Source organism: Seriola aureovittata, chromosome 22, assembly GCF_021018895.1.
Source record: "Seriola aureovittata isolate HTS-2021-v1 ecotype China chromosome 22, ASM2101889v1, whole genome shotgun sequence".
Lineage (NCBI taxonomy): Eukaryota > Metazoa > Chordata > Actinopteri > Carangiformes > Carangidae > Seriola > Seriola aureovittata.
The window spans coordinates 6,039,841-6,066,363 of record NC_079385.1 but is presented as its reverse complement, the minus strand read 5'-3'; the positions used below and the strand labels follow the sequence as shown (position 1 = coordinate 6,066,363).

General features: G+C 41.9%; 1 protein-coding gene across 1 annotated transcript in view; it reads left to right on the top strand.

Moving 5' to 3' along the window:
* Nucleotides 1-26,523, top strand: part of tmtc1 (transmembrane O-mannosyltransferase targeting cadherins 1) — a 145,605-nt gene that overhangs the window by 18,365 nt on the left and 100,717 nt on the right. The window contains exons 2-4 of the mRNA XM_056367895.1: nt 1,374-1,551; nt 22,995-23,068; nt 24,663-24,839. Of these exons, the coding sequence (XP_056223870.1) occupies nt 1,374-1,551; nt 22,995-23,068; nt 24,663-24,839 (429 nt within the window). The remainder of the gene's footprint in view (nt 1-1,373; nt 1,552-22,994; nt 23,069-24,662; nt 24,840-26,523) is intronic.

Here is a 26,523-nt window from a genome sequence, read left to right as displayed (position 1 = left end):
TTTCAAGGGGGTAATTCTAGTTTGATTTGCCCAATCTCAAATTGGTGTTAAATGTGGTGGAAATCCAAAGAGAATTTAGCAAAAGGGACTTAATGCTCTCTTTTTCTTTCTTTCTTTGTGGATATTTTTGTTGAAAAGGCCTTTTAGTCTCCTTTTATAATCAGGAGCAATTTTGGGTTGAATGTTTTGCTCAAGGGGTTTTTTTCCTGGCTCAAAATGAGGTGGAGGTGTGACCCTGATTGTGTACACACATGTGCATGTGTACCGCCTCTTCAGCCGGCTCAAGAGAACAGTTTTTACAGGCAACTCATTCCAGGAGTTCTAGTGAATCCTGAAGAATTTCCAAAAGTACAATAAACTATAACAATTTAGAAGGTTTTTCACAATTTCATGACATTTAAAGAATAAATTTAATCAACAGTCAATCAAGAATGAAAATAATCTGTTTATTCAGCCTGACAACAAACCTATGCAGTATTATGTGTATTATGTTTGATGCTTTTTTAATGCATTCTTCCAAAATTCAGATTATTTTACAGTGAGGAAACAAAGGTTTTTTTTACTGTGACAGTGTTTTTTCTGTTGTTGTCTTTATCTAAAAACATCTGAAATACACATGATGTTAAAATCATGTAAGCGTTGGCTGCATTAACACACTAATAGCTTGGCAACTAAATACAGCTAAATAAAAAACTTTATCATCCCACCTTATTCTTTTCATGTAGGAATAAGTTTGTGATCAGGAATGGTACAAACCTTGATTAATAGACCTCTGATACCAGTGTGGTGTTGAATCCATTGAGAAAATATCACCATGGAACAATATCTGGAACTTGAACCACTGTAAAGTTTCCCTCTTCTTGGGTTTACCTTTATCAGGTTGCTGCTGATATTGTGTTGGTTGAAGGGGGAATTGTCACAGCGTAATACCAATTATGATAAACTAGGTGAAAATTGCATATCTCGCTGTTATTCCTCACAGAGGGATTAACTGCTGGAAGATCTTAAGCAGGGTGTGATTTGATGTCAGGAATCCGACATTCTCTCTCAAAGCAATCACGCTCTCTTCATTTGAAATTCATGGCGCTTTGGAAAATGGATTGAGATTCTGTTCAGCATTATTAGACTATCACTTCATCCAGGAAATGTAAAAGGTAATTTACTTTTGAGACTCCCACAGTAAATCCAGAGTGATGTGTTGCCGATGATTGTTTTAGATAAGGTTGACCCCCCCCTCCATATGGTTGGGGTTTATGAGAAAATGAGTGTCTTTTGCACATGAACACATCACTTTCACACAGTCTGATAAAACACAAATGCAGCTCCTGCCTCATTCCCCACCGTGCTGAATCTGTTTCTCTCTTGTCTGTCAGGTTGAACATCCTGTTGGGTGGCATGACGCCTCTGTATTTCCACGTCGTCAATGTGTGTTTGCACTGCGCCGTAACCTGTCTGCTCATGCACACGTGTGAGCGCTGCGTGTTCGAAGACTCGCGCCTGGCTTTCATCACGGCACTCCTCTTTGCCGTGCACCCTGTCCACACCGAGGCCGTGAGTACACAGCACACACAGACTGTCGCAGACTGAGAGTGTAACAAAAGAGGGAGTCACACACAAGAGTTTTACTTATCAGTGAGATTTATTGAGAATGACCAGTGCAGCCCAGTAGAAACACTTTCTATCAAAACAAGTCAAAAACAAAAAAAGGAAAATAAAATCAACTGACCCCATCTTACCAGCTCTAGCCCGTCACCCAGCAACCTTGGATCCTTAATAGCACTTATAGATAGATAGATAGATACTTTTTTTTTTTTTTACCCCTTAGGGGAAATTCGCTTATTCAAATTCTGGTGCAGAATTAGATTAGAATATCTCTCACATGTCCAGTAAATATGAGGCTACAGCTAGCAGGGTTTTTACAGCAGTTATAAACTGAACTATTTCTTGGCTGGGGCCAGTAACCTCCTGGAGGCTTTGCTGGTTCGCTTGGCTACTGGTCCCAGCCAAGAAATAGCCTCGCACCAGATCCCTCATAAAATGGCGAATTCTTATTCTATGTTTTTTGTTTTAAAAGATTAAACAAACGAGATATTGGGGCGCCCTGGTGGCTCACCTGGTAGAGCGCATTCCACTTAGGCTTAGTCCATACCGCAGAGGCCTGCGTTTGAATGCAGCCCAGGCCCACTGCTGCACGTCATTCCCAAATGACAAAATGCCCCACAAAAATAACAAAAGAAGTTATAACGTCTAAGCTAACTGACTGCTGGCTGAAGCCTCATATTTGATGGACAGATACAAAAATGGTATTGAATCTGGTAACTCCGTACCAGATCAAGAATAAATGTATTTCACAAATTATGAAACCATTCCCTTTAAGGCGGAGCCAATGGGGCGCGATGAATTGGCAAATGAGCTGTAATAACAACTTGTTTATAGATGCATAGGAGAAAACATGACATTTTCTCTGCACCTCTACATGATCAATATGCAGATTATATGGTTTGAAAACAGTAGCCCCCTCAAAATGCTGATGTGTGCTTTTTTTATTTTTTATTTTTATTCTTTAAGAAATGCAGGTTAATGAGGAATCATGGTCGGTGTAAGCACTAACGTTTGACCCCTGACCCTCACTTTGAAGAAGCTCAGTTCAAAATGAGCTCCAAAGCTCATCACAAATGTCTGACAGCCTCCAGACTGCAGCCAGACAGAACATGCTCAGTATTCCAGCTACTGAATGCCAACAAACCTGGAATTAACCTGAAAGTGTTGAACCAAAGTAGCACCCTGAGGTTCCTCTAAACCACGGGTTTTCAGAGTCTGACAGAGTGAGCCCCCCACAGTTAATGCTAATTGATTCTGTCACTCCTATAGTTTTTCTCTCTGCTAATTGGGGGATAGTAATGCTCTAAGTTTTGGTACCATACCTCCTAAATTGCTCTGGGGCGATGTAAACGGACAGTATCAGGTTGCAGTGGATATAGTGACTTATGCTGTGAGCTACAACTTGAGCAAATGAACTTGTCAAATTGTCCCTATTGAAAGTAGCTGAATTAGCTGTTAGCATGTCCTGTTTGTCACTGGAGGACTTGCTCACATAAGGTCTGAAGGTGTGTCTTTTTTTTCTCTCGAAGTGGGTTTATGGATCTAAGATAATCAGAGTGTAAGTCACACTGAATCATAAAATAAGTATTTCATGTGTGCGTTCAGATTTGACGCAATTCGGAGCAGTGGGATTAAAGTACCTTAATTGCCCCTTTGTGTTGTGTGTTAAAGCCACTGTGGCTGCTGGTGAGTGGGCCAAACTACAAAAAGTAACTTCCCCTTGTTTTCAGAACACCATTGTGCACCTGTCACTCTCACTTCACGTATCATTGCCTCCCTCTGTGCCCCCACCTTCAAGTCTCTGCTTTGAACAAAGGCTACAGAGCTATAAAAACCAAAGCATGAGCTGTAGCAGCTACTAGACCAAGATCCCAGGTTGAGGACAACAACATTTTCTTGTTCCTACCCATTTACCACAACTCTCCACTTCCAGCCTACAGTCCTCTGAGACTGACCAGTACAGCCCAGTAACACTAGTATGAAGGACATCACATATAACACACCATGTCGCACTTTACCTTTACACATATTAAAGCTTGTGCCTGCTACTGCTAACTTCTGTTCCTAACTTGTGCTTACGCCGCTCTTCTCTGAATGGAAAGCCTTGGAGTGTGGTGAGGTGGAACATCTGGCCAGGTCTCATCACTTCAGTTCAGCTTGGGTCAGTGGAAATCACTAGAAAACCCTTTTTGCCTCCGTAATTACATTCAGTATTTATCCTTTAGCCTATGAGGTTGGCTGATTGGTTGAAAGCATTGCGGAGCGATGATGGTGTAAAAGGATCAGCCAGGTGGGGAAGTTGATTTAGAATTTATTCGGAGCCCAAACACAGAGCACAGTCCAGCTGGGTCTGCTGGTTTAGTCCCAGCTGAGTATCCAGTGCTGCTGCTGCTTCCACTACCTCATCCCTGCTGAACAGTTCCTCTCCTGTGACTATGAGGAGTTAGAAAGAGCAGAAATACCTCTCTTCCTCACACATCTAAAGGCTTCAGATGAATCATCTCTCATCTGTTTAGAGAACACGTCCATTCATTATAAAAAAATCTCCTCATATTGTGCAGGAAAACCTATTGTAATTACATACGATCAGGGTGGTGAAGATTATTTATATACATCATCAAACCAATAAAATAGTCAGAGATACAGCTTGATTGATATATGACCACAGATCTGACCCCAAGTCTGTGAGAAACTTGATAAAAATTGACACAGCTGTCAAAAAAAACTATTTCACACCTTGCTATTAATTAAAGGCACATGGACCACAGTTATTAAGCTGTCAGCTGTTGTAAGGACATGCATCACAATAGTCTGATAGACCCTGCAGGCAGGGAACCAGTAGGGGTAACAGAGCTCAGCTGGCAGCATTTTAGTGAAACATGTTCTCTCCTCAGTTTATTGCGCAGATTCATTTTAAACAGAGATTACATTAGATTTAGTTTATAAGTCTAAAATGTTTTTATCAGTACAGATGTAGCTGAAGACGTTCAAAAGCTTTTCAGTGTTTCATTTCTCATTGCAGTACTTGCAGTACATAAAGTACATGGTATGCTGATGCATCTTTTAGCAGAAAACCAAACTGGATTTGATTAAGCGACGAAGTGTTCAGTGGCGTCTGAATCAGCGTCTCATCGGGCTCATTGAGTCACATTTCATAACACAAGGAGACGGCAGGTATTTCTCTGCACCAGCCATGATTAAGCAACATTTGAATCAAAATCTGATGACGGTGGGTTCTTATGGTTACTGCCAGTCAAATCTGATCAAGCCACACCCACACAGTCCTGATGAGGCAGTATAACTGAGTTTTATTTTTAATAAATCATTTTATTACTTATTTAGTCTTGAATATTTAACCCTCTGAGACCCACATTAAGACTTTTCCATTTTTGCAGACCATGTATGATCAAATGTTTCACTGATTCAGAATAAGCACAGCCTCAGTCAGTCACCCAGTAGTAGGGGATTGTAGCCCATAACAAAAGAAAACAAAAATTGAATAGAATTTTGTTTATTTTACAAATAAAAGCTCTGCTAACCATAAAAACAAAAGAAAACATCAAGGCAGAAAGTTGCACACATTTGTTTGGATTGTGCTAGAGGTGATTTGAAGTTTCTGTCAATCTGATCATGAGTTGCGCTCATTTTTGTGGGGGCAATATTTATGGGCGTATTTTTTCCTCCTTGTCTCCAAAGCCTCAACTGCCCTAAATATCTTACTAATTAAGACTAATAGCCACATTTTAGGGCTTTAAAACTCATGTGTGTGTATGCTGCTCCTTCACAGTTAAAGCCTCTTTTTTAACTGTCACCTTATCTTTTTGTCCGATTCCTGATGACTGTGAGAGTTTCACTGTGAAGCAGTTGCGGACTCATGATGTGGAAGAACTTTAACACAGTGCGAGACGGATGAGATGAGACTTAGAATCTCACTAGTTTCAACATCACGGCCTCATTTGCTCCTAGGAAGGATCCTGTCCTCTGCCCCTCATGCCAGCAGTTGTGCACCCTGCAGAAGTGCCTCCGAGTAAGAGAGCAGGTCCCACAGGATCAGTACAGTCACATCATTATTTAACTCACTCCTGCTTTCAGTCCTCTGACTCCTTTGTGCCCCTGTGTGTCGGCCCAATTCAGCTCTCACACTCACTTTGCCATTTAGAACCACTGCTCTACTTTCCACGTGACTCCCAAAGGGCAAAGTTTTCCCTCATCTGACTCGGAGAAAGAGGCAAGTCAAGTTGTGCAAGTTGTGGAATCTATGCAAAAAAAGCCTCAGAGGAAGCAGAGCAGATTATTATTCCCCTCTCCAACAGGTGAGGTGACAATAAAGGGATCAGATGTTCAGTACACAAGCACAGTAGAGAAGGAGGGAGGGTGGGGGATGAATGGAGCAGAGGAGTATGTGCGGCATGGAGAAAGACGAGAGCGATGAAAAAGAAATGCATGAGATTCGGTGGAGGAGGGCGATGAAAGGAGACGAGAAGCGGGGAGGGAGAGGGAGCGACAGAGAGATGAATGGAGAGCAGCAGGGGTTGTAGCAGGACAGGCCTCCTGCCAGGACGCTCCCCTGACTCCCTGTACAGAGACGGAGAGACACGAGGAGGAGGAGGAGGAGGAGGAAGAGAGGGCAAAGGCAAGATTCAGAGGAGAGGGAGAGCAAGCAAGCTGGGAGCGAGGGAAGTAAGACGACAAGACAGAAAAGAAAGTGAGAGCAGGAAAGCGTGACGGAGTCAGAAATAAGGTCTCTAAGTCTCCAGGCCAGTGTAGGAGAGAGTTTTTGATTTCCCTGCTCATCTCCCAGCATGCCAATCAAACTGCCAGAACAGGCAGCAGCGCTTGGACTGGATGTGACGGGAAGAGAGGAGGGGGAGCTGGCTCTGCACGGACACCAAAACAAATCAAATTTGCTGGGTTTGGGTTGAAAGACAGTTTAAGGAATCTGAATTCTGAAAATCCTTCTGAGTCCCCTCTTGAATCTATGTACGTATAGTTTTTTTTCCTGTTTTGAACCCTCACAGGATGCAGGTTCAAAACAGAAAAAATTTATTTGTTAAAGTATTAAAGAGACAGCCACACAAACGTCTCCGTGTGACAGCGGAGAAGCCAGAGTCACACAAGTATTCAGAGTAGTGTCGGGCTGATGGCCGACATTCATCGCGATGTTGAGTCGAGAATCATTATTCCACTGTTTCACTGTAGATAATCATCTATGCATAATTCCATACACATCGGCCAACAGCTAATTCAGAGTAACCTGTGGCTGCAGCCAAGAAATGAGGTGAGCAGCGTAAGGTAGGAATGTAGTTTAAAATGTATTTGACACATTGGATTAAGAGGTGTAGCCCACTTACTTTTTGACCCCTTCATTTTCACGAGGCACTACTTCAGATACTGATACATAAAGATATTAAGTAAATTGATTATACAATGTGTTTCTTGACGATTAACTTATTGATTAATTGGCTGATCATTTTGGATGAAACAATCATTGCTGAGAGAGTTGTAGAGTTGTGTTCGTGGTGCTTATTCATCCAAGCACAGACACTGGCTTCCAGTTTTTTTTTTTTACTAGCTCTGGCCATTGGTTCTGTTGGCTACGATAAGACTGTACTTACCAAAGTAACTGCTGAGATCTTGGAACAAGACAGCATCACTACATCGGTCCAGTAGGGCAAGAAATGTGAGCAGTCAGACCAGCAGAAAGGTCACCTATTGTTCCAGGAAGTCATGGATGTTTACAACTTTTATCCAAAGTGAGGGACATCACTAAAGCTTCAGTGCAGTAGGAGACCTTGGTGTAAGTACTAAGTACTATATGTATTTAATAAGTGCAAAGAGATCAGGTGAAGAAGTGCACCAGAGTGCAGAGTAAGTGCATGTTAGGTGTTAGAGGTGTTAGGGGAGGAGATGAGTCTTGAAGATAGAGAGGGACGCTCCTGCTCTGATAGCTTTCAGTAGCTTGTTCCATCATCAGAGAACCACAGACCAGAACAGTCTGGACTGTGATTGTCTTGTGTGCAGTGATCGCCTTGTGTGGCAATGCCAGATGACATTCCTTGACATTCCCAGAGAGGACCATAGTGGCCAAGAAGGAGTATAAGCCTGTATGATTGAGTTCAAATAGGTTTGAATAATAGTTTTACTGCCAACCTTTGTTTTCCCTTCAAAAAAAGCTTCGGGCCACCTGGGAGTTTGATTACTACTTCCTTTATCGTCCGACTTCTTGTGTTTCTTGCTGTGTTCCGAGATCTCGGCAATTACTTTGGAGCCAATGAAAACAAAACCACAGTTGTAGTAAACAGTAGTTTTTACTTTAATTAGACAACAGCCAAGAGTTTCATTTTGGCCTCGAGACATGTCATTTATGGCGTCAACATCAGCCACAGCTGATATAACATTACATTAACAACTTTGTCATTTCAGTAGGTGAAGGCAGCTCTCAGTGCTGGATAAAAACGCCTGCTAACTGAAACTTTTGTAGACTGCCCGCTGTTTATGAAGACGAACGGGGAGACATAAGGTTTGATACTAGACTCATTAGCTTCCCAAGCTTAGAAAATTTGGATCTTCTGCCAACCTGGAATGGGATTCAAAATGAGCGTAGCTATCCAAACTCATTCCAAATATGGGCGTTTTAGGAAGATTTCCAGTTCCATTAACTACTGTTGTGCAAATAGAGAAAAGTAGATGGAAACTTGCCTGTGCACAAATCTAGACACACACACACACGCACACACACACACACGAGTCCCAGACTGTAGCTCCGTATTAACAGGCTCCGTCATTAAGACCAGATGGAGTTCATTTCTCTTATCATGATAAGAAATGAGTATGGCAGACACACACACACACACACACACACACACACACACACACACAGAAACGCACTTCTCACCCAGGCTATTACCCACACATTCAGCTCCTGCTCGTGTTCTCAAATGAACTCGTTCCTTGCTGACACTTTAGAATGACTCGGAAGAAATGGTGAGAGTTTCTGAGCAGAAGCAGCCTTCAGTCCTCTAAGTCGAAAGTTAGAGATTTTTCCTGTTTCATGAACCAAAGCTTTATCTAAACTAAAACACCCAGTGACCATTCACACAAATAATTGTTGTCACTGAGGTTAAAACATTCTGCTTACTGCCAGTAAACCCCTCAGAACAGCTCACAGCTTAGCTCCTCTGCAGCCTTATTTCATCGTACCAGTCAGATGAAAACAGAGTTGGGCAGTTGCTCCGTTAGCTCTGCTCTTTGTTTCTGCCCAGCCTGTTTCACTATCAGAGAATATCACTAAACAACATCATGCGTGCCATGTCGTTTTTTGAAATTGATGGGAATTTAGTTTCATCTTAGCTAATAGCATTAGCTGATATCATTAGCTATGATAGCCGAGTAAGTGGCCACAGCTGACTGTGGGTTTGTGTAGAAGCAGCAGCAAAAGGGAAGCTGCTGTGCAGGCTTTTCAAGATAAAAGCACTTGTAGGGTCATCATCTGGTTCCAGTAATTTATTAATTGACCATCAGTGCTTTGAATCCGCTCAGCTTTATCAGACATCAATCAGTCATGTCTGTAAATGAGTGAATGGGAGATCTCACATAGCCTACTTAAACTTTGAGGGTTGTTATTGGTAGGACTGAAATGTCTGAACAACCATTGGATGGATTGCTATGAAACTGGGTACAAACAACATGTTCTCCTGTGGATGAATTCTAGTAGCTTCGGTGATCCCCTGACTTTTAATCTCTAGTGCCGTTCTCGGGTCTCAGTTTCAATTTGTCTAACAGACAGAATCACGAGTAATGTCATAGTGAGATGCAGCGAGTAGGAAACAAACCAGACTTAGAGCTTATAGCGAGATAAACATGAGGAGTTGTTTCTGTGCCTTAACAGCAGAACTTGGGTGGTGGTAATGGGAGGAAAATGTTCAAAACCTCATTTTCAATTCAGACTGCAGAATTAGTTGATTGTCTAGTCAGAGAATTGGGTTTTAATGAGCAGGTGGATAGTTCTGCATAGAAATGTGTGAGGAAGAATCTCCTGTTTTGGGGTAGGACCAGCTCACACTGCTGCTGTTGCTGTGTTTATTGATAGTGCAAACATTTATCAGGCTCTGTGATCAGTGCTTTGCTTGTCAGTTAGACATGTGTCAGAGTTGTAGTGTGTGTGGATGGAAGACTTGCTTTGCTGTGAATGGAACATGCCTCACTTTGTTAAGCCGATAATATAATATTAGTAATTATAGGCTTAATTCATTTCATAAATCCTGTATTGTCATAGTTTTTTATGAGGGAAGCTTTTCCCATCCACCCTGCAGGCATCAGATATCCTGTATGCTAAAGTAAGACAGCAGGAATTCCATACATACTATCAATATTCACACTGAGAGTGAGAGAGCTGCTGTACTTATCTGTGCTATCCACTGCTGGTCGGGGACATACAATTTATTTATCACTTACTGCAAGTGCTAAATTAGTCTGGGTTAGTCTTACTACTGCAGCTAGCTGCCATTTCTCCCTGGGGTCCCATGTGCCAGGTCAGCCTCTAGCTAGTTAAAGCCTACAGATGTTGTGACTCGTGTTCCATAATAGGTTTTAGAAACATGAGAACCACATACAAAACTAATTCTAAGACGTAACTTCACTGGCTTGCAAAAGTAGTTCAAATGTCCATATACTGTACAGTATAAGCTAGCATGACATTTTCACAATGTGCTTTTTATCCTCCTGCTGCTAGCTGACACGCTAACCTAAAATGTTGAACTTGATAAACATCACCTGCTAAATAGCATGTTAACAATATATTGTTAATGCCACTGTGAGACTGTTTACTGATGATAGCGCTTAGCACAGCCTCATAGTGCTGCTAGCATGACTGTAGACTCTTCATCTGGCTCTGTAGAATGAATCTCATTACTGAAAATGAACACTGTAAAACTCACTGATGCGACGATCATTCAAGATTATTAAACCATGATAATAAAATCTGATATAATATTCTTTATAAAACTTCTAACATTTAAAGGTTTTTCATAAAAACCAATATATAGATTCATAGAAAAGTAATCTGTCTCATCACTTATGCCCCAACAGAAATGTGTCACAGTGTATTTATCTGAAGAGACTCTGCCCTCTACCTGTATTTTATTTTCTTCATATTTTGCTGTGTTCTGGACATTTGTGGGCGTCAACCTTTGGGTGTGTAGGCCTCAGCCAATAACAGCGTGCTGATTGTGAGGGCAGGACTCTATAAAAATGTAGCTGCAGGTCTGTGTGTCTGTTTGACCGGGCTACATTCGAACAAAATCCAGCAGTTCTCCACTTTCCTTCAGGGTTGTGCGGACGTGCGGACATGTGGGCATGATTGTTTGTGCTTACAGAATGTAACCTCTGTGGAAAAAATCTTTTTATTTCACTGATTCACATTGTTCTCTCTAACGCCACTCCTTCTTTTCATTCACTTCCTAGCTCGCTCTACCTCTGCTCTCTCTCTCGTTCTCGCTCATTGAGCCGGAGAGGAGTGGCCGACTTTGAGCGGTGTGTTTACAAACAGGAACCAACAAATCAAATCAAAGTACACCTTTAAATAATTTTTCGAGGCAGCAGTTACTCTGGTGTCTTGGCTCACATTATTCATAGAAAGTTTTGTTTTGGTGTCATTATTCAGTTTGCTGAGTTCTGATGTTATGCAGTCTCCCAATCTGTAATGAGATGTCCCCATCTCTGATTACAGTCTCAATGTTTTTTCCCTTTTTAATCATCTGTAATAGAGAAACATTTAGTTTGACCTCTGGGGCTGTTTCTGTTACAGTCTGAGTGTCTTCTTTTTTTTCCAGTTGTTTTTCATTATTATGAACCACAATAGAACCAGGATCACAGTCTCCACTGTTTTCTGTGTCCAAGATGGCCGGCCTGGCAGTCAGTCAGCCAGTCCATATCCAGTGAATGGGGCTCCTGTTTGAGAGCTGAAAAGCCTCCATTCATCCATACCTCCTCTCCTCTCTCTGCTGATAGAATGCTGGGCATGTGTGGACCCTGTGTGCCATATGTGTGCCTTGTTGCTCTGGGCCCTCACACACATGCACACACACACACACACACACACACACACACACACAGACAAAATAAAGCTGTCTCGGGGTGTTTGGGATGCCGGTCAAGGCCAGGACAGACAGAGGCGAGGGACAGGCGACGAGAGATACACGGCGCTTTCCAGAATGTGCCCGGGGTGACAGCCTGCCTGCAAAAAGTCACACACGCTCGGTGTGCGTGTTTGGGTGTGTTTAACCGAGCTGTACTTTTACACTTCCTCTCCCCTTGTGCTGGGGTTTCGATGCAGACAGGCAGCTGCAGCTGAGCTCAGATTCCTGCTGAATTATGTAATTGGCCCAAATTAGAGAGAGAGAGAGAGAGAGAGAGAGAGAGAGAGAGAGAGAGAGAGAGAGAGAGAGAGAGAGAGGAGAGAGAGAGAGAGAGAGAGAGAGAGAGAGAGAGAGAGAGAGAGAGGTAGAGAGGGAGAGAGAGGTAGAGAGAGAGAGAGAGAGAGAGGAGAGAGAGAGAGAGGAGAGAGAGAGAGAGGTGGAGAGGGAGAGAGAGGTAGAGAGGGAGAGGGCTGAGAGAGTGAGATGAAGTGGTAAGTTTCTTTCCTCCTCGAAGCCTTTTGTTTCACTAATAATCGGACTAACAGCTCAATCACAATGAAAATACCTCCTATAAATACCTGGATTAGAGGTATTTCAAGAAACTTTTTTTTATTGCACTTCCATAAAGCGGGGAAATTGTAAGAGAACAGATCAAAAGAGAAATGTCAAAGTTTGTGCAGCAAAGGCACAGGTATCCTGTCCTGTAGTCCCTAATATGGGTCAGTCACCAGAAACTACTGGATCCTACACTTCCCACAGTGCAACCTTCTCATTGAATTATATTATTGATTATCACTCTATACATATACTAATACAATATGTTACCAGAATATTGTTATTTTTGTATTTTACATTAGTGTATTTTATGCTATGTCTATCCATTTCAATTATACAGTTCCACAGTATCTCCACTTATAACTATGTTTCATATATTGTATTTATGTTTTACACATTCTCCACATGTAATGTATGAAGGTCACACTTTGATTTTTTTATCTTTGTTGAATTCATGTTGAGTTCTTTTTATTTCTCATGTCTTAGCTTCTCTGTGTGAACATGTGAACACCCCCCAGGGATCAGCTTGTCTTTACTATTCTCAGTGTTTCTGCGTTCTTCCTGTTGAGTTCCTCGAGGTGAGTGACATATCTGGGAGATGCTGCTTCGCCTTCTCCTGTCGAGTAACAGGCTGTTCACACACGTGGTATCAAACACCGCGACAGTGTTTTTTTAATGGGACGTGGTGTTGCAAATGTCCTCTGATGCAGTGTGAGGGTCAACCAGGCAAGAGCCAGTCGTGCTCGTTTTAAAGCCCACAAAAAATGGCAGCACAGAGTTGTTTACTAGAGCGCTAAAGGAGTGGAGATCTCTTCCAGCACAAACACAGGACCACAATGCTATTCTGTACCCAGGAAACAAACTGTAACAGGAAATGAACAATTTCCTCGTGTGTAGTGCAGCGGCTCTGTGAGAACTCGACTGTCCAGTCAAAGCAAAGAGTTTTTCAATTACGGGCTCAATGCAACACACAGAGCTGCAGCTTCATGAGAGGCCAGAGACAGACTACTACTGTTCATCTGTACGTGTGAGCACAAACTGATTTAGCAGAAGGTACCAGTAACGGTGCCAAATGCTCATCATAGAAAGTTTTCCTGTCGTGCTGGATTCAGTGCTGGTGTCACAGAATCATTCTTGCTGCTTGGTAAACGTGGAGATTTCCCTGCACCTGAGATGCACCGTGATTGTTGATAAGTCTGCCAAGCTCTGTCTACCTAATTTTTGTACTGCAATAGTACAGGCACACCAGAGATAACAAGAGCACTCATTAATACCAAATGTAAATACAGAAACCTGAGGTCACTTGTCATTATCCAGATAAGGTTTCCGCCCTGCTGTATTCATGCTCTATTGCCCACACTCAGAATATTATACTCTGCCATTTACTCTTTAGCTGTCTTTTAAATGTATTTTGTGAAATTCCAAATATTTGAACCACCCTTCAAAGATTAAAGAGAATGTGGTACATTTAACTGTGGTGGATAGTAATACCAATTGTTTTCCCTATTTGAATACTCTCCTTACTGCATTGCATTCTGGGCTATTTCCTTGTCTTAAAGGTCCCAATTGATAGAACATCAGATTTCCATGTCTTTTTTGTTCATGAAGCAGGTCTAGGTTCTATATTAAGAAATATATATTGAAAGAATCAAAACACTCAGTCCACGGATACATGCACATAACCCTTGTTCAGAAACCGAGGCTCAAAATGAGCTGCTCTGACTTCTGTAAATTTGTGATGTCTGATATTTTTCCGGAGATTGTTGGATAACTTCTAAAAACTATTTTCTTATTATTTATTATTAATTTTATTTCAATTTTATTATTAAATATTGATATGACTGTGTGAGTGGACTGCAAACCTGCTTACTCACAGTAAAGGGATGATATCCACTGCCTGCAGTCCGAGCTCTGAAAAAAAGGATAAGCTGCTTGATGGCTCTGTCTCTTTAGCTGCTGTCCAGGCGAAGCATATTTCCCATATGCAGTCGTCCACTCTTTCTGCCTAAAGCAGCATGTTATCCTGCTTTGGTACATCAGGCTGTAATGGCCGGTGCAGTGGAGTGCAGTGAGTAAAGGCATGATGATTCGATGAGGTCAGAAGGTTGACAGTGGAGGAGGAGAGGAACGAAAAGAGAGGGAAAGGTCACAGACAAAAGAAGGAGAGGAGAGATGGAGTAGATGGGGGGGAAGAGGAGTAAGGGCAGAGCATGTGATCAATTCAGACTGCCTGTCAAAATAAGTGCATGTGTGTGTGTAGTAACTAAACGGACAGGGCAGCTCTGACAGCAGCTCCTCTTCCTCTGCTTCAAGGGGAGGAATCTGTTTGCTGTTGCTCACATTCCAAACATATTATTATTCATTGTGTGTGTGTGTGTGTGTGTGTGTTGAGGGAGAGAGAGGCTTCACAAACTGATATTTTATTCATGCAGAGAGAGACAAGCCCCCCCCCCAAACTCGTCCTTTCATCTTGCACCTCGCCACCTCTCCTTCGATAACTCCTCATCCCTCACTTCCTCCTTTCATCTCTGTCCATCCTGGCCCCTCAAAGTATTTGGCGGGTGACTAAGCAACTCACCACTCAAAGACCATCCTGCATTTCACTGATTCCAAGAGGTTTGATATATAATATGTGTGTGTGTGTGTGTGTGTGTGTGTGTGTGTGTGTGTGTGTGTGTGTGTAAATGTCTTTCTATGGTTCTGTGGACAAATTTGTTTTGAAACTCTCGTTGTGGGGACATTTTGGCTGGCTTGGTTCAGACCCAGTTTTAGTGTTGATGTTAGAATCAGGCTCAGGTTAGGGTTAGGGTTGGGGTTAGACATTTAGTTATGGTGGTTAAGGTTATGGTTAAGGGGATAGGGATTGCATTATGTCAAAGAGGGTCCTCACAGCTATAGAAAGACCAACATGTGTGTGTATGTGTGAAACTGTTTTCCAGAGCGCTGCAGCTGCTTCCAATAGAAGTCCCTGAGAGACACACCCTTCCACTGTAAATACAAAGCAGCATTTGGCTTTGATTGTAGCTTTAAAGGAGAAGTCCAGCCTAGAGTACTTGAATACAGTTGAAAAATTCCCTGTTGCCTATATGGATGTCATGTTACCCAAAATTTGGTAGTCGTTACCAATACCAATGAAATTCCATGATTCCCGATATCAAAGTTGATACCACAAGAAGAAACAGCCCACACACACACTTAAAGATGCACACACCTTGTTACAGTCAGTATTAAAGATTCATCTAAAAAGTCAGTGTAATATTTTTACAGACTGAACAGTAATAACCGTAGCCTGCCAATGTTGTGAGCATCCAGCTCATGTAATGAGCTGTCGCTATTTTAGCCCAAACAAGCTAACGCTAGCCTTTGTGAACATTGAGTGTGGAGCGTTGCTACAACAAGCCAGCTGCCGTGATTCACAAACAATAACGGCAACATTTCAGGACACGAACCTTTGGTTGTCTGAAGCTACTGATCCATGTCAAATGCAAAATATCTCCATGCGCTAGTCTTGGCTTGTTTTTGCACCTTCATTTGCGGCTGCCAACATTCCATGTGTTGTTGTTATTGTTTACTGTTCCTGCCTTCTTCTTGCTTAGGGTTATTATACTGCCCTCATTAATCCTGGAAGAATCACATCTCCACTACCTACAACATCTTTGGTACCTGAGGTACTGTAGAAAAACATGTACCATCACATTTTCAGAATTTTGGCATTGACTTGGTACAGAAGTATCGGTTCGGTTTATTGGTGCATATCTGACTCCACATCGATGATTTTCCTGTGGATAAATGGACAGATGTGGGTGTTGGGACATGATGATGCTGGTTTACTGTATTTTCTAACTTGGGTCTTATATTCATTGTTTTGGCAACACTATATAAACACCATATACCACAACTGAAAGTGTAGAGTAACAAGTAGAGAGGCAATGACTTCCTGGAGTCTTGTCGCCACTATGAGGTTGCCTGGCAACTAGCAAATAATCTCTTTACCGGCTGCTGTTTGCGAAAAAATAGTTTCAGCATATAACAATGTCTCCGTTTTACATTTCTGTTTAACTAAGGGTCAAACTAATGCAATACAACATCTTAATAAGTGAGGTGTTGGAAGACATATCGTTAAACAGAGCCAGACTGGCTGTTTGACCCTGTTTCCAGGCTTTATGCTAAGCTAGGCTAACCATGTGCTGGTTCTATCTCTATATCACTGATATTGATCTTCTCACCCGACTCTCTGCAAGACAGCTAATAAGCTTATTTCCCAAATTATTGAACTATTCTTTTAACAACGCAAATATGTAAAACAATAAAAATAGGTAATTTAGACTTCATTTAAATGTGTCTACGCTAGTGTGACTACATTAGGCTGCTAAGATCCAATAACACATGAACAAGACAGAATAATTGTAGGTTTTTTTTTTCCATTCTCCCCAATTTGCAAACATGGTGTGAACGTAGCATATGTGCAAGCTGGCAGCTGGTTAGCTAACTTGTTGGCGTAAATTACCATGATATTTGTGGATTAGAGTTTCGTTGTGATACTCTGTTCAACCAAATTATCTGAGAACTGTGAACATTCAGCTGGGGTGCCATGTGATGTCTGCGCTGTACTTTCTGTTCTTTTGTTTCAGGTCTATAAAGAAAGTCTTTTCACACCAGTCGGTTCTTATAAAAGCCTTTTTATTGAAAAACCTGAGCAATAAACTAAGCAATAAATACGGAAAGTTCCCTTCATCAGTAATTAAAGAGAGAATAGCTACAGTGACATCACTGATTGGGCTTTGTTTTGTGTTTCTTGTAGACATGTTTCATTTACGGACTGATGTTGGAATACCTTTACCACATGTGACACACCATGTTTTATGAGTTCTGTGTTGGACTTGGAAACAGCTGGTCACAACAAGCAAGCTCAAATCAAGGTCCATGTTGTTGGCACACATCTTTTGAACATATCAATTATGTAATTTGATTGAATGTATAATTTGAAGTCAAAGTCAAAATACCAGATACCAGACAACGTGTACTAGATAGGGATAATCGGACAACAGCTCTGTCAGTCAGTGTGTGGTGTTGTTCTTCAGAATTGCCCATGAACCAAATTTCAGCTTCTTTTTAGAATAAAATTGGTTTAGATTATATAGGGCTACATTATCAGGTTGTACAGGTGCTCTACAGCGACCGCATAGCATTTGTAATCAGCTTCAGGGGTGAAACAAGGTGATGCTTTGTCTTGTCGTCCTTTGTAGTAGAATTGTTTTACTTACGCTTCCTGAATAAAAAATACGACATCATATTCTCCACGACTAATGAATGGTGTCAGAAATGGAAACAGTTTATTAACAAAAAGAAAGGTGAACTGATTGAGTTTGGGAATTCCTCCTCTACCTATAGTCCTTAGCAGTTTAAAGTTGGATCACATCAGCTGAACTATGCAGATTCAGTTTCTGCACTGACGAACGATGAATTTCACAAAAGGTGTCAGGCTTCCTGCTGCATCAGCAGGTAAAGCTTTGGGGGAAATATGGGGAAAACTTGAAAGATAGTGAGTTTTCAAACACACTCAAAACTTTTTCAAGCTTGCGTTTGTGTGTGTGTGTCCTGTGATTATGGGGTTTGGGGCCTGATGAATATCTGTGCAAATCAGTGCAACAAGATATTTCCTGGATATGCACTGACATGCACCAAAGTTGGCTGTAGTGAGGGACATGGGATGGGAAACATATGAGGCTTGTGTACTGCAGAGTTATTGAGTAATTGAATTATGAGATATGGTAGAACGCAGGTGACAAGAAAGATATTTATTTGGGATAAACAAACTATTGGCTCTTGGTCAAAAAACATTGACTGGATTTATATGAGATGTTTTTCAATAATGAAAAGCTCAGCAGTTGTTTGTTCAGAGATTCTTTGTCTGCTCAGACTAAAGAGCAGTGGGATGATATATGGACCAAACCAAACATTTAGGATGATGAAAATAATATGGTACTGAGAATTATGTTGTATGTGATTTATCTAAAGGCCAAAGAGCTTTGTGTTGCCAGTAAAATCTGGTGTTTTCGCCAGATTTCCTGGACAGATCGTCCGTCTGGAAGGAGAAAATCAGATTTTATTCAGTGTTGTGTTTAAATGAAAGGAAATGAGCTCCACTTTGTTTTATGTTGTTCCTTTTTACTCGGAACTGTGCAACACTTGTTTGTAGTTTGTAAATATGGATGATGCACAAAGCCTGAATCACTGTTCACACATGAAACATTTAAATTAGACTGTAACTTGGAGAAAGCCTGCGAGCTGAGAAGAAAATCCTTTTAGATGTGGATATGTAGCGGTTCTTCTAGGAACAGCTCATTTGGGGTTTTTTTCCACATCAATATTTTAATTGAAAGAATATAGTATAACTAATGTTGTAGTAACTTCCCTTTTGCTCTTTTGTTTTTTGCACATGTACAACAAGTGTCTGGCTCAGATGGTAGAGCGGTTTGTCCACTGATCCTCCAAGGGCCTCCGCTCCATGTGGCGAAGTGTCCTTGGGCAAAACACTGAACCCCGAAGTTGCTCCCGCCTTGCATGGCACCTCTGCAGCCAACCATGAATGTGTATGTGTGTGTGTGTGTGTGTGTGTGAATGGCTGAATGTGACTTGTCCTGTAAAGTGCTTTGAGTGGTCGATAAGACTAAAGCTCTATATAAATGCAGTCCATTTACTATTTAATCCCACGTGGGACGGATAAATTGTTTGGCATGACACGGGAATTAAACAAAAGCTAAAAACTAGAACAGCTTTTCAGGGTTTGAGTGGTGCTTATATCTCTAGGATTTTACTTTAATCTGCATCAGTGAACAAAGAGCAGAATATACTATGATATAATAATATGAGTCAAAAAGTAAATACGAAGTAGGATGTAACAGTCTTAAAGCTAAACTGAAATTTGAATTTTCCTCACTTTTTGTTTAAGGCTGTACAAACTAAAATGCTACCACAGCTATTTTGTATATTTTCCACATTTAAAAAGAGGATTAACCTTTTTTTAGGATGTTTGTGGAGCTTCCAACTTGAAGGCCCCTAGGAGGCGTTTCCCAAGCACATCTGTGTTCAGACTTTTAGTTTTAGTCAAATTTTAGTCGTTTGATTTTTGAATTTTTTAGATGTAGTCAACAAAAACTAAAAGCATTTTAGTCTCATACTTGTCGCGTATTTCAAATTTTTATGTCTTCTAAATATTTTAAGGTAACAATTACCATGGTGACAGGTGTCGTTCTCGTCTATCACGAGGCTGGTGGAAAAGCTACTGTTCGCTTGTTCACACACACAGTGCCAGTGTCCATCTGCTCTGCAGTAATACACCCTGACTCTCCTCAGTAAATCCAGGTATCATTTCCACACTCGGGCTGTTTGAACAGAGTCGCTGTTGAAATGCTCACTGTCAATACTCAGTACTCACTGTTCACTGTGTGGGATCAGCTTCACAGGCTAAAATGTCAGATAGCATAGTGCTATTTCCTGAGTGAACATCTAAGATAAGATTTAGATGGTTGACTGCTGACATTCATCCTGGAACTTACTTATTCCTTCCTGTAATAAAATGAAAGATTGTTCATCTTTCACCTTATCGTTTAGTTTTTCTTCCTTGATGAAATATATTCCAGTTTTTAAAGGTTACTCTTTATGTATTTGTCTTATTTTTGCTGTGAATAAATATTTTTCATCATAGTTTTTTATCGATGTAAACAGCGGATGACAAATGACTGGGCCGTCAGAACTGACAGCAATGAGTTGTCCTGTAACCTCAGCAATAAACATGTCAGCAGCGGCTAACATCGTTGGCCTGTTGATAAACTGCCTGTGTGCCCACTGGAATTTAAGTGATATGACAAACAATTTTTAGTGCCCGCCTACACAGATACTGCCTCAATCAAATTACAGCTCATGTCCCCCACTCTCAAAGTCTCTTACAGTGAAACTTTAATTTCTTGTTTTTGGTAATTTAGTAAAAGGGAAATAAAAAAACGCCAAGGATCTATACTCTAATTTCTGAATGATTAATTTCAGTTTCAACATGTGCAGCCTTTAACATCTTCACAGTTGTGTCTTGAAGTGTTGTGCTCTGCCCTGTGTATGGTCTGTATGTATGATCTGTCCCGTGGAGCCCCAACAGAACCTTGACTAAAACAACAGAAACAAGGCTTTCGATTACAGATTTTACAGTTGAATATCTTGGCAGTGAAAGCTTTTGAGCATTCTAGCCAGGCTAATTTGATCCTGTTGTAACTGAATATGTCTCTTCTGCTCTTTTGTTCCCTGCTCACTCCCTCCATCCTTGTGCCAGTTTGTTTGTGTGTGTGTGTGTGTGTGTGTGTGTGTGTGTGTGTGCGTGTGTGTGTGTGTGTGTGTGTGTGTGTGTGTGCGTGCGTGCGCGTGCGTGCGTGCGTGCGTGCGTGCGTGTGTGTGTGTGCAGTGTGTGTGTGTGTGTGTGTGTGTGTGTGTGTGTGTGTGCGTGTGTGTGTGCGTGCGTGCGTGCGTGTGTGTGTGTGTGTGTGTGTGTGCGTGTGTGTGTGTGTGTGCGTGTGTGTGTGTGTGTGTGTGTGTGCGTGCGTGCGTGCGTGCGTGCGCGTGCGTGCGTGTGTGTGTGTGTGTGTGTGTGTGTAGTGTGTGTGTGTGTGTGTGTGTGTTTGTGTGTGTGGGTGCATGTGGGAGTTGCTGAGATATCACATGAAAATCCATCCTCCTCCTCACTCTCTCTTCTCCCTGTACTTGTAGCCCTCACCCCCCCACCCAGCCTGCTCTTTATCAGTGTCTGCTGGACATGTTTACCGCTGCTCTGCCAGGCCGTGGCTGTGGCCGACCACTGCTCCACCACACACACACACACACACACACACACACACAAAACCCACAAAACCCACCTGCTGGAACTGTGGCTGATACTGTAGATCAGCTTTATGGAGAAACACTGCCAAATTTAAGACGATATACAACACACACTGTCTATTACTCCCCAGACAGGAAGCTAACAGTTTTGTCCACCTTTTGCCAACGGTCTGCAATACATCCTGAATCGTTCCTGCTGCTGTTACGGTGGCTGTTAGAGCAAACAGCCGGAGCAGAACAGCATCCGGCTGACTGGGTATAAACTGTCTGATTATTCCTGTGGCTCAGGCCTGTCAAGCCAGTGTTTTACAGCAGCTAGTCGCAGCCAGGCAGCTGAAATGCTCAGAAACACTTAATAAGAATGCTGGTATAAATCATAAACCATGTCAGGAAAGTACTGGTTGCAATGCAACTGCAACACCTGTTGTGTTTTTAGTATGAGGACTGTGGCTGTCACTTTTTTTTCTTATTTTTTTATTCATAACTGGAAACACACTCACTCAACTGCCTTAACTACATAGTCACAAACACTTGGTCAGATGGTATTAAACAACTTCCAGGTAGACTGTTCTGTCCGAAGCAGTGGTTCTCAAACTCCTTCGCATCAAAGAACCACTGGTCCGAAGAATACTGTAGCAAAATGGATTTGAAAAGTCCCATTGTAAAGTTTTGGAGCCTGAGCAGCTCTGTTCTTCAGATGATGCCACAGATTATATTTGTTAACAAAATACCAGCAGAATCCAGTGCAAGTAATATTAGCATCAACGCTGTCCAACACAACCCTGCAGCCGCAGTTCTGAGGTCAGTCCACCACTTTCAGACTGAAATATCTCAAAAACTACTGAATACTAAACTTTGTACTGAGATTCAATATGTCCATAGAATGAATCCTAATGACCTTGGTGATCCCCTGATGTTTCAATGAGTGTCACCCTAAGGTTAAACTTAGGCTTTGGTGAAATGTCTCCACAACTGTCGGATGCATTGATATCAAATTTGGTTCAAGATGTCCAGAGGATAAATCTTAAATTATTTGATTATCTCCTGACTTCTTCATCTGGCGCTATCAGAAGCTCAGAGAGAGAGGGGGGATGACACGCAGCAAAGCTCATGTGGTACGAGCTCTACCAGGTGAGCCACCGAGGCGCTCCCAGGTCAGCAGTTTTTAATTATCTAGTGAAGTATCTCCCCATGTATTAGATGGAAAATCATGCGGACGGTGGTGTTCAGGCTTTAGACACTCTGGTATGTTAACGGCTATTTGCGTTGTAGCCCCCCCGACACACCCACCAAACATATTTCAAAGGCTGGTGCAAGATGTTGCACACTTCCAGCAGGACATATCATTGAAACAGAATATTGCAAGCTGGTGTGAAGGTATGGGAAATGTAGGAAGTCGCTGTCATTTTTCTCGGTATGCTTTCTCTTTATCAGATGTAGGAACTGTTGGAGAAACTGGCTTGATTACAGTCAATTTTTCCGTTTTTAGTGGTATCCGTGCTCAACTCGAGAGAAATCCTCTTCAACAGCATGCGTGCGTGTGTGTGTGTGTGCGCAGCCATTACAGAAAAGCCTTTATACTCACTCTTGGCTGTGATAATGGGCACCTGTCTGAGCCGTAATCATGGTAATTCTGCTCTCAGGTTTTGGTATAAACAAACATTTCTGCGATTCCACAGAGACAGTCATGTGCAGCCGGTAAAGCTGCGCAAATCACTGTGGCGTCGACACTTAATGGGCTCCACATGGACATCATCCAGCAGCGTCTTCTCACCACAGCCGTCCCAACACATGAGCAGTCTCTAAAATCTGTTTGTGTGTGTGTGTGTGTTGCAGGTGTCTGGAATCGTGGGCAGGGCTGATGTCTTGGCCTGTTTGCTGTTCTTGCTGACGTTCCTCTCCTATATTAGGTAAGGTGACTCTGGACCACCCCCACAGCTTGTATACACACACACACACACACACACACCACACACACACACACACACACACACACAAACACACACAAACGGCTACACATGTGTAAAAGACATTAGTCTGCCTGAGGGACTGATGATGATGAGTAAACAGAAAGGCGTAAACATTTCACAAGCAGGACTTTAGCTCTTACAAAGAATGACCGTACAAGGCTGTGTGCTAGTTAGCAGCATTTATCAACCTCCCACAATGTGTGGTGTTCATGTTCATGTTATTGGTTCATTCTAACTTAGAGTTTGTCAAAATGTGAAGTCAGATCTTATCAGTTTCATAGGTTTACAATAAGCTACAGTATGTTTCTTTAAAATTGTACAGGCTCCCCTGTCACAGCGGCTGTAACTGGGGCCCAGGCGCTGACTGCTGCCAGTAATACAAAAGTGCCACATTCCACACAGTAAATAACACCTTACTCGTTCGCACATTCTCCAGTGGTCACGAAAGTGCACCAGCAACCCCCTAGATGTGCACGGCGGTGGGAGGACCTGATCAACTAAGGTGTAATTTTCATAGTTTTGGCCTTCAGTCTAATCTTTAATTATAACATTGTACTCACCAATTTTGTTAATGAGATCTGGGAAAAAGTAATTTTGACAGGTGAGAACACACGAGCGGTCAGCTGTTCAGACAGGGTGGAAACAAACTTATTTGGAAGAGTAATAATGAATTATTACCCAGCCGGTTCGTTATAAAGACCTGTCACAGATCAATTTTGACCGACTGTACTTAACTCAGATGTGTGTATGCGGTTTCTGATTAAATTGACAAATATTACCGCTGGCGGGTTATATGTAAATACAACCAGGCGGACACCGAGTTGAGATGTAAGATATTTTCTGCACGGACTGTGCAGCGGCAGACATGATGTGTTGCATTTTTATGTTTCGCTATGTGGTGTTAAAAAAAACACTAACCATCAGGCATTATGCTCCTGTACAAATGATGGTTGTCACACAAGGGTTACTTCCTGTTTTCAAGAGGTGTTGCTATGACTATGACTTAATATCATAATATAATATAATCATTGTGCAAATGTCTTCAGGTAGATAGGACGATGCATATTTGCACATGTCTTTTATGGCGCAATAATGACAAACATTACATGATTATATTGAAAATACAGCGTTAATTGAGAGCAACTTGATGACCAGGCCAACATTGAAATTGCCTGTTCATGTCATATCAGTTTCATTTTAGATCATAGATTAATTAATAGTTATAGATTAAGTTGATCATGAGAAATTAGCCAAATTATCAGCACAGCTCTTATTTCATGTGTCTTATTTATTCAATATTTAGGGAGAAGTGTCATATACACGATATGAAAGGACTCTGATTAGGTCAAAATAACTTGATGGTGACATCAATATTGGTGGATTAAACAAAAGTAGAACTGCGGTTGTCCTAGAAAAACACAGTATTCAAAAAGTATTCGTTTGTGTTCAGATGATAGAGAGAGTTATATAGAAGAATATGTGTCGTCTTCTGTCATTATAAATGTCTTTGCTCTCCCTCCTCTCTGTCTCTCAGGAGTGTGGGTGTGTGCGTCTCCGAGGACTCTCTGCCCTCCACCGTCTCGGGGCGATCTCTGTTCGCCAGTCTGTTGCTGGGCACCTGCGCCATGCTGGTGAAGGAGACGGGCATCACCGTGTTCGGGGTGTGCGCGCTCTACGACGCCCTGGTGCTCTGCCGCAAGCCTCTCATCTAGTAAGCACACAGAGTTTGGCTTTGTTTATGCTTTGTTTGTGTTTTTTTTCTTATCTTGATTTATGTGGCAACGGTCCTCTGAGTGTGCACGCAGTTTTTCAGCAAAGCTCTGCTTCGTTCTCACACAGCTTAACTCGTTTGCACCTGGGAGCTGTCCACTGCAACCAGACAATTTGTTTTGGAGGCAGTTTTTTTTTTTTTTTTATTCTGCAACTGTGTGCACAAACAGCTGGGATATGGAGGACTCTGTTTGTATCTTTAATGTATTTGTGGGCGTTTGTGTATTTGTATCCACGGGGGAAACCAGATTTACCGCTCTGGTATTAGAACATTTATGCCAAACGTCACCATTTTAAATCAGTGGACTAGTTGGAAATTTGGGTTTAGAGTAGGCAAAAGTGGGTTTTTAACCAGAAACATCTGGACACTTCAAAACTGATGTAATTTGAATTAATTAGATTTTTTTTTAATAGCTGGTGATGTATCATTCTTCGTTCGTGGTTCCCCTTATCTGAATGACTTGCAGTTGACTTGTGACCTGATTTCAAGGAACTGACACTTGACTTGACTCTTGCTTTGATCATTGTTGTGACTCGCCAAAAGGCATTAAATTGAGTTGTGGTTTTGATCAGTCAGACCTCAGTCACAAAAGTTACTACAGACTTCACTTGAGACTTGAAAACAAACACATTCAACACATTCTCAAGTTTTGACCTCTTCAAGTCCTGGACAAATAACAAATCAAAACAGACCTATAATTGAAAACATCATATACGGGCAGAGACACTCGAAGGACGTGGCCTCAGCTTTGTGAAAACACACTATAAATGCAGTTTTCAAAAGGAAAATGTTTTTACTTCCAAGTTACTCTTTACTACTTTGCCCAGTCACATACATGCAAACACGTGTTTGGGCTCAGGGTTAACCCACTGGGAAATCAGCGAGTGTTTGAGAGCTCTCTGGTTCTCACTCTTCTCATGAGTGCGCATGCTTTCACCGCACTGTAATGCAATGCTTCTACCCAACATGATAGTGATAATAAACCCCTTAATTTGAAGTCCACCATTCGGCAGAAAAAAACACCACAATGCATAAAACAGAAGAATTCCAGGAATGTTTCATTGCTTATCATGTTATCTATGACTTCTCTGGAAAGTTTTCTTTAAGTGTCTCCCAAGTATAAGCAATTCAGTATTTGCTTATCTGCCTGCTGGTGTTAACAGTGTGTTAGAATGGCTGCAGTACCCTCTGGAAACATAAAAACTATGAGGATTACCTCCCTCGTTCATCGAGGCAGGTCTGGATCTCAACCCGGACACAACAGATATCAGAAAGTATCGAGGGGGTGGGGGTGTTTCCTCCATGGGTAGATATTGAATGCAGTCCATTGACCATCCTTCCTGTGTGCGGTTGTGTGGCTTCACACAGATGCCATTATCCATGTCCCACTTTTTACCAGCACACTGTGCTGCTGCTGCTGCTGCTGTTTCTCCATCCCCTGCTCTGCCCTTTTTAAAAGAGGCCTGCAGTGATAATGGAGGACAGATGCCTGGAGAGCAGTGAGCTTCAGATAACAAACACTCCATTTCAGTAGAGGCCAACTGCACTTGCTCCTCTTATTTTAATGGACCATACCAGTGTTTTGTGTGTTTTAGCCCATTAACTACAAATCGCATACATTTTA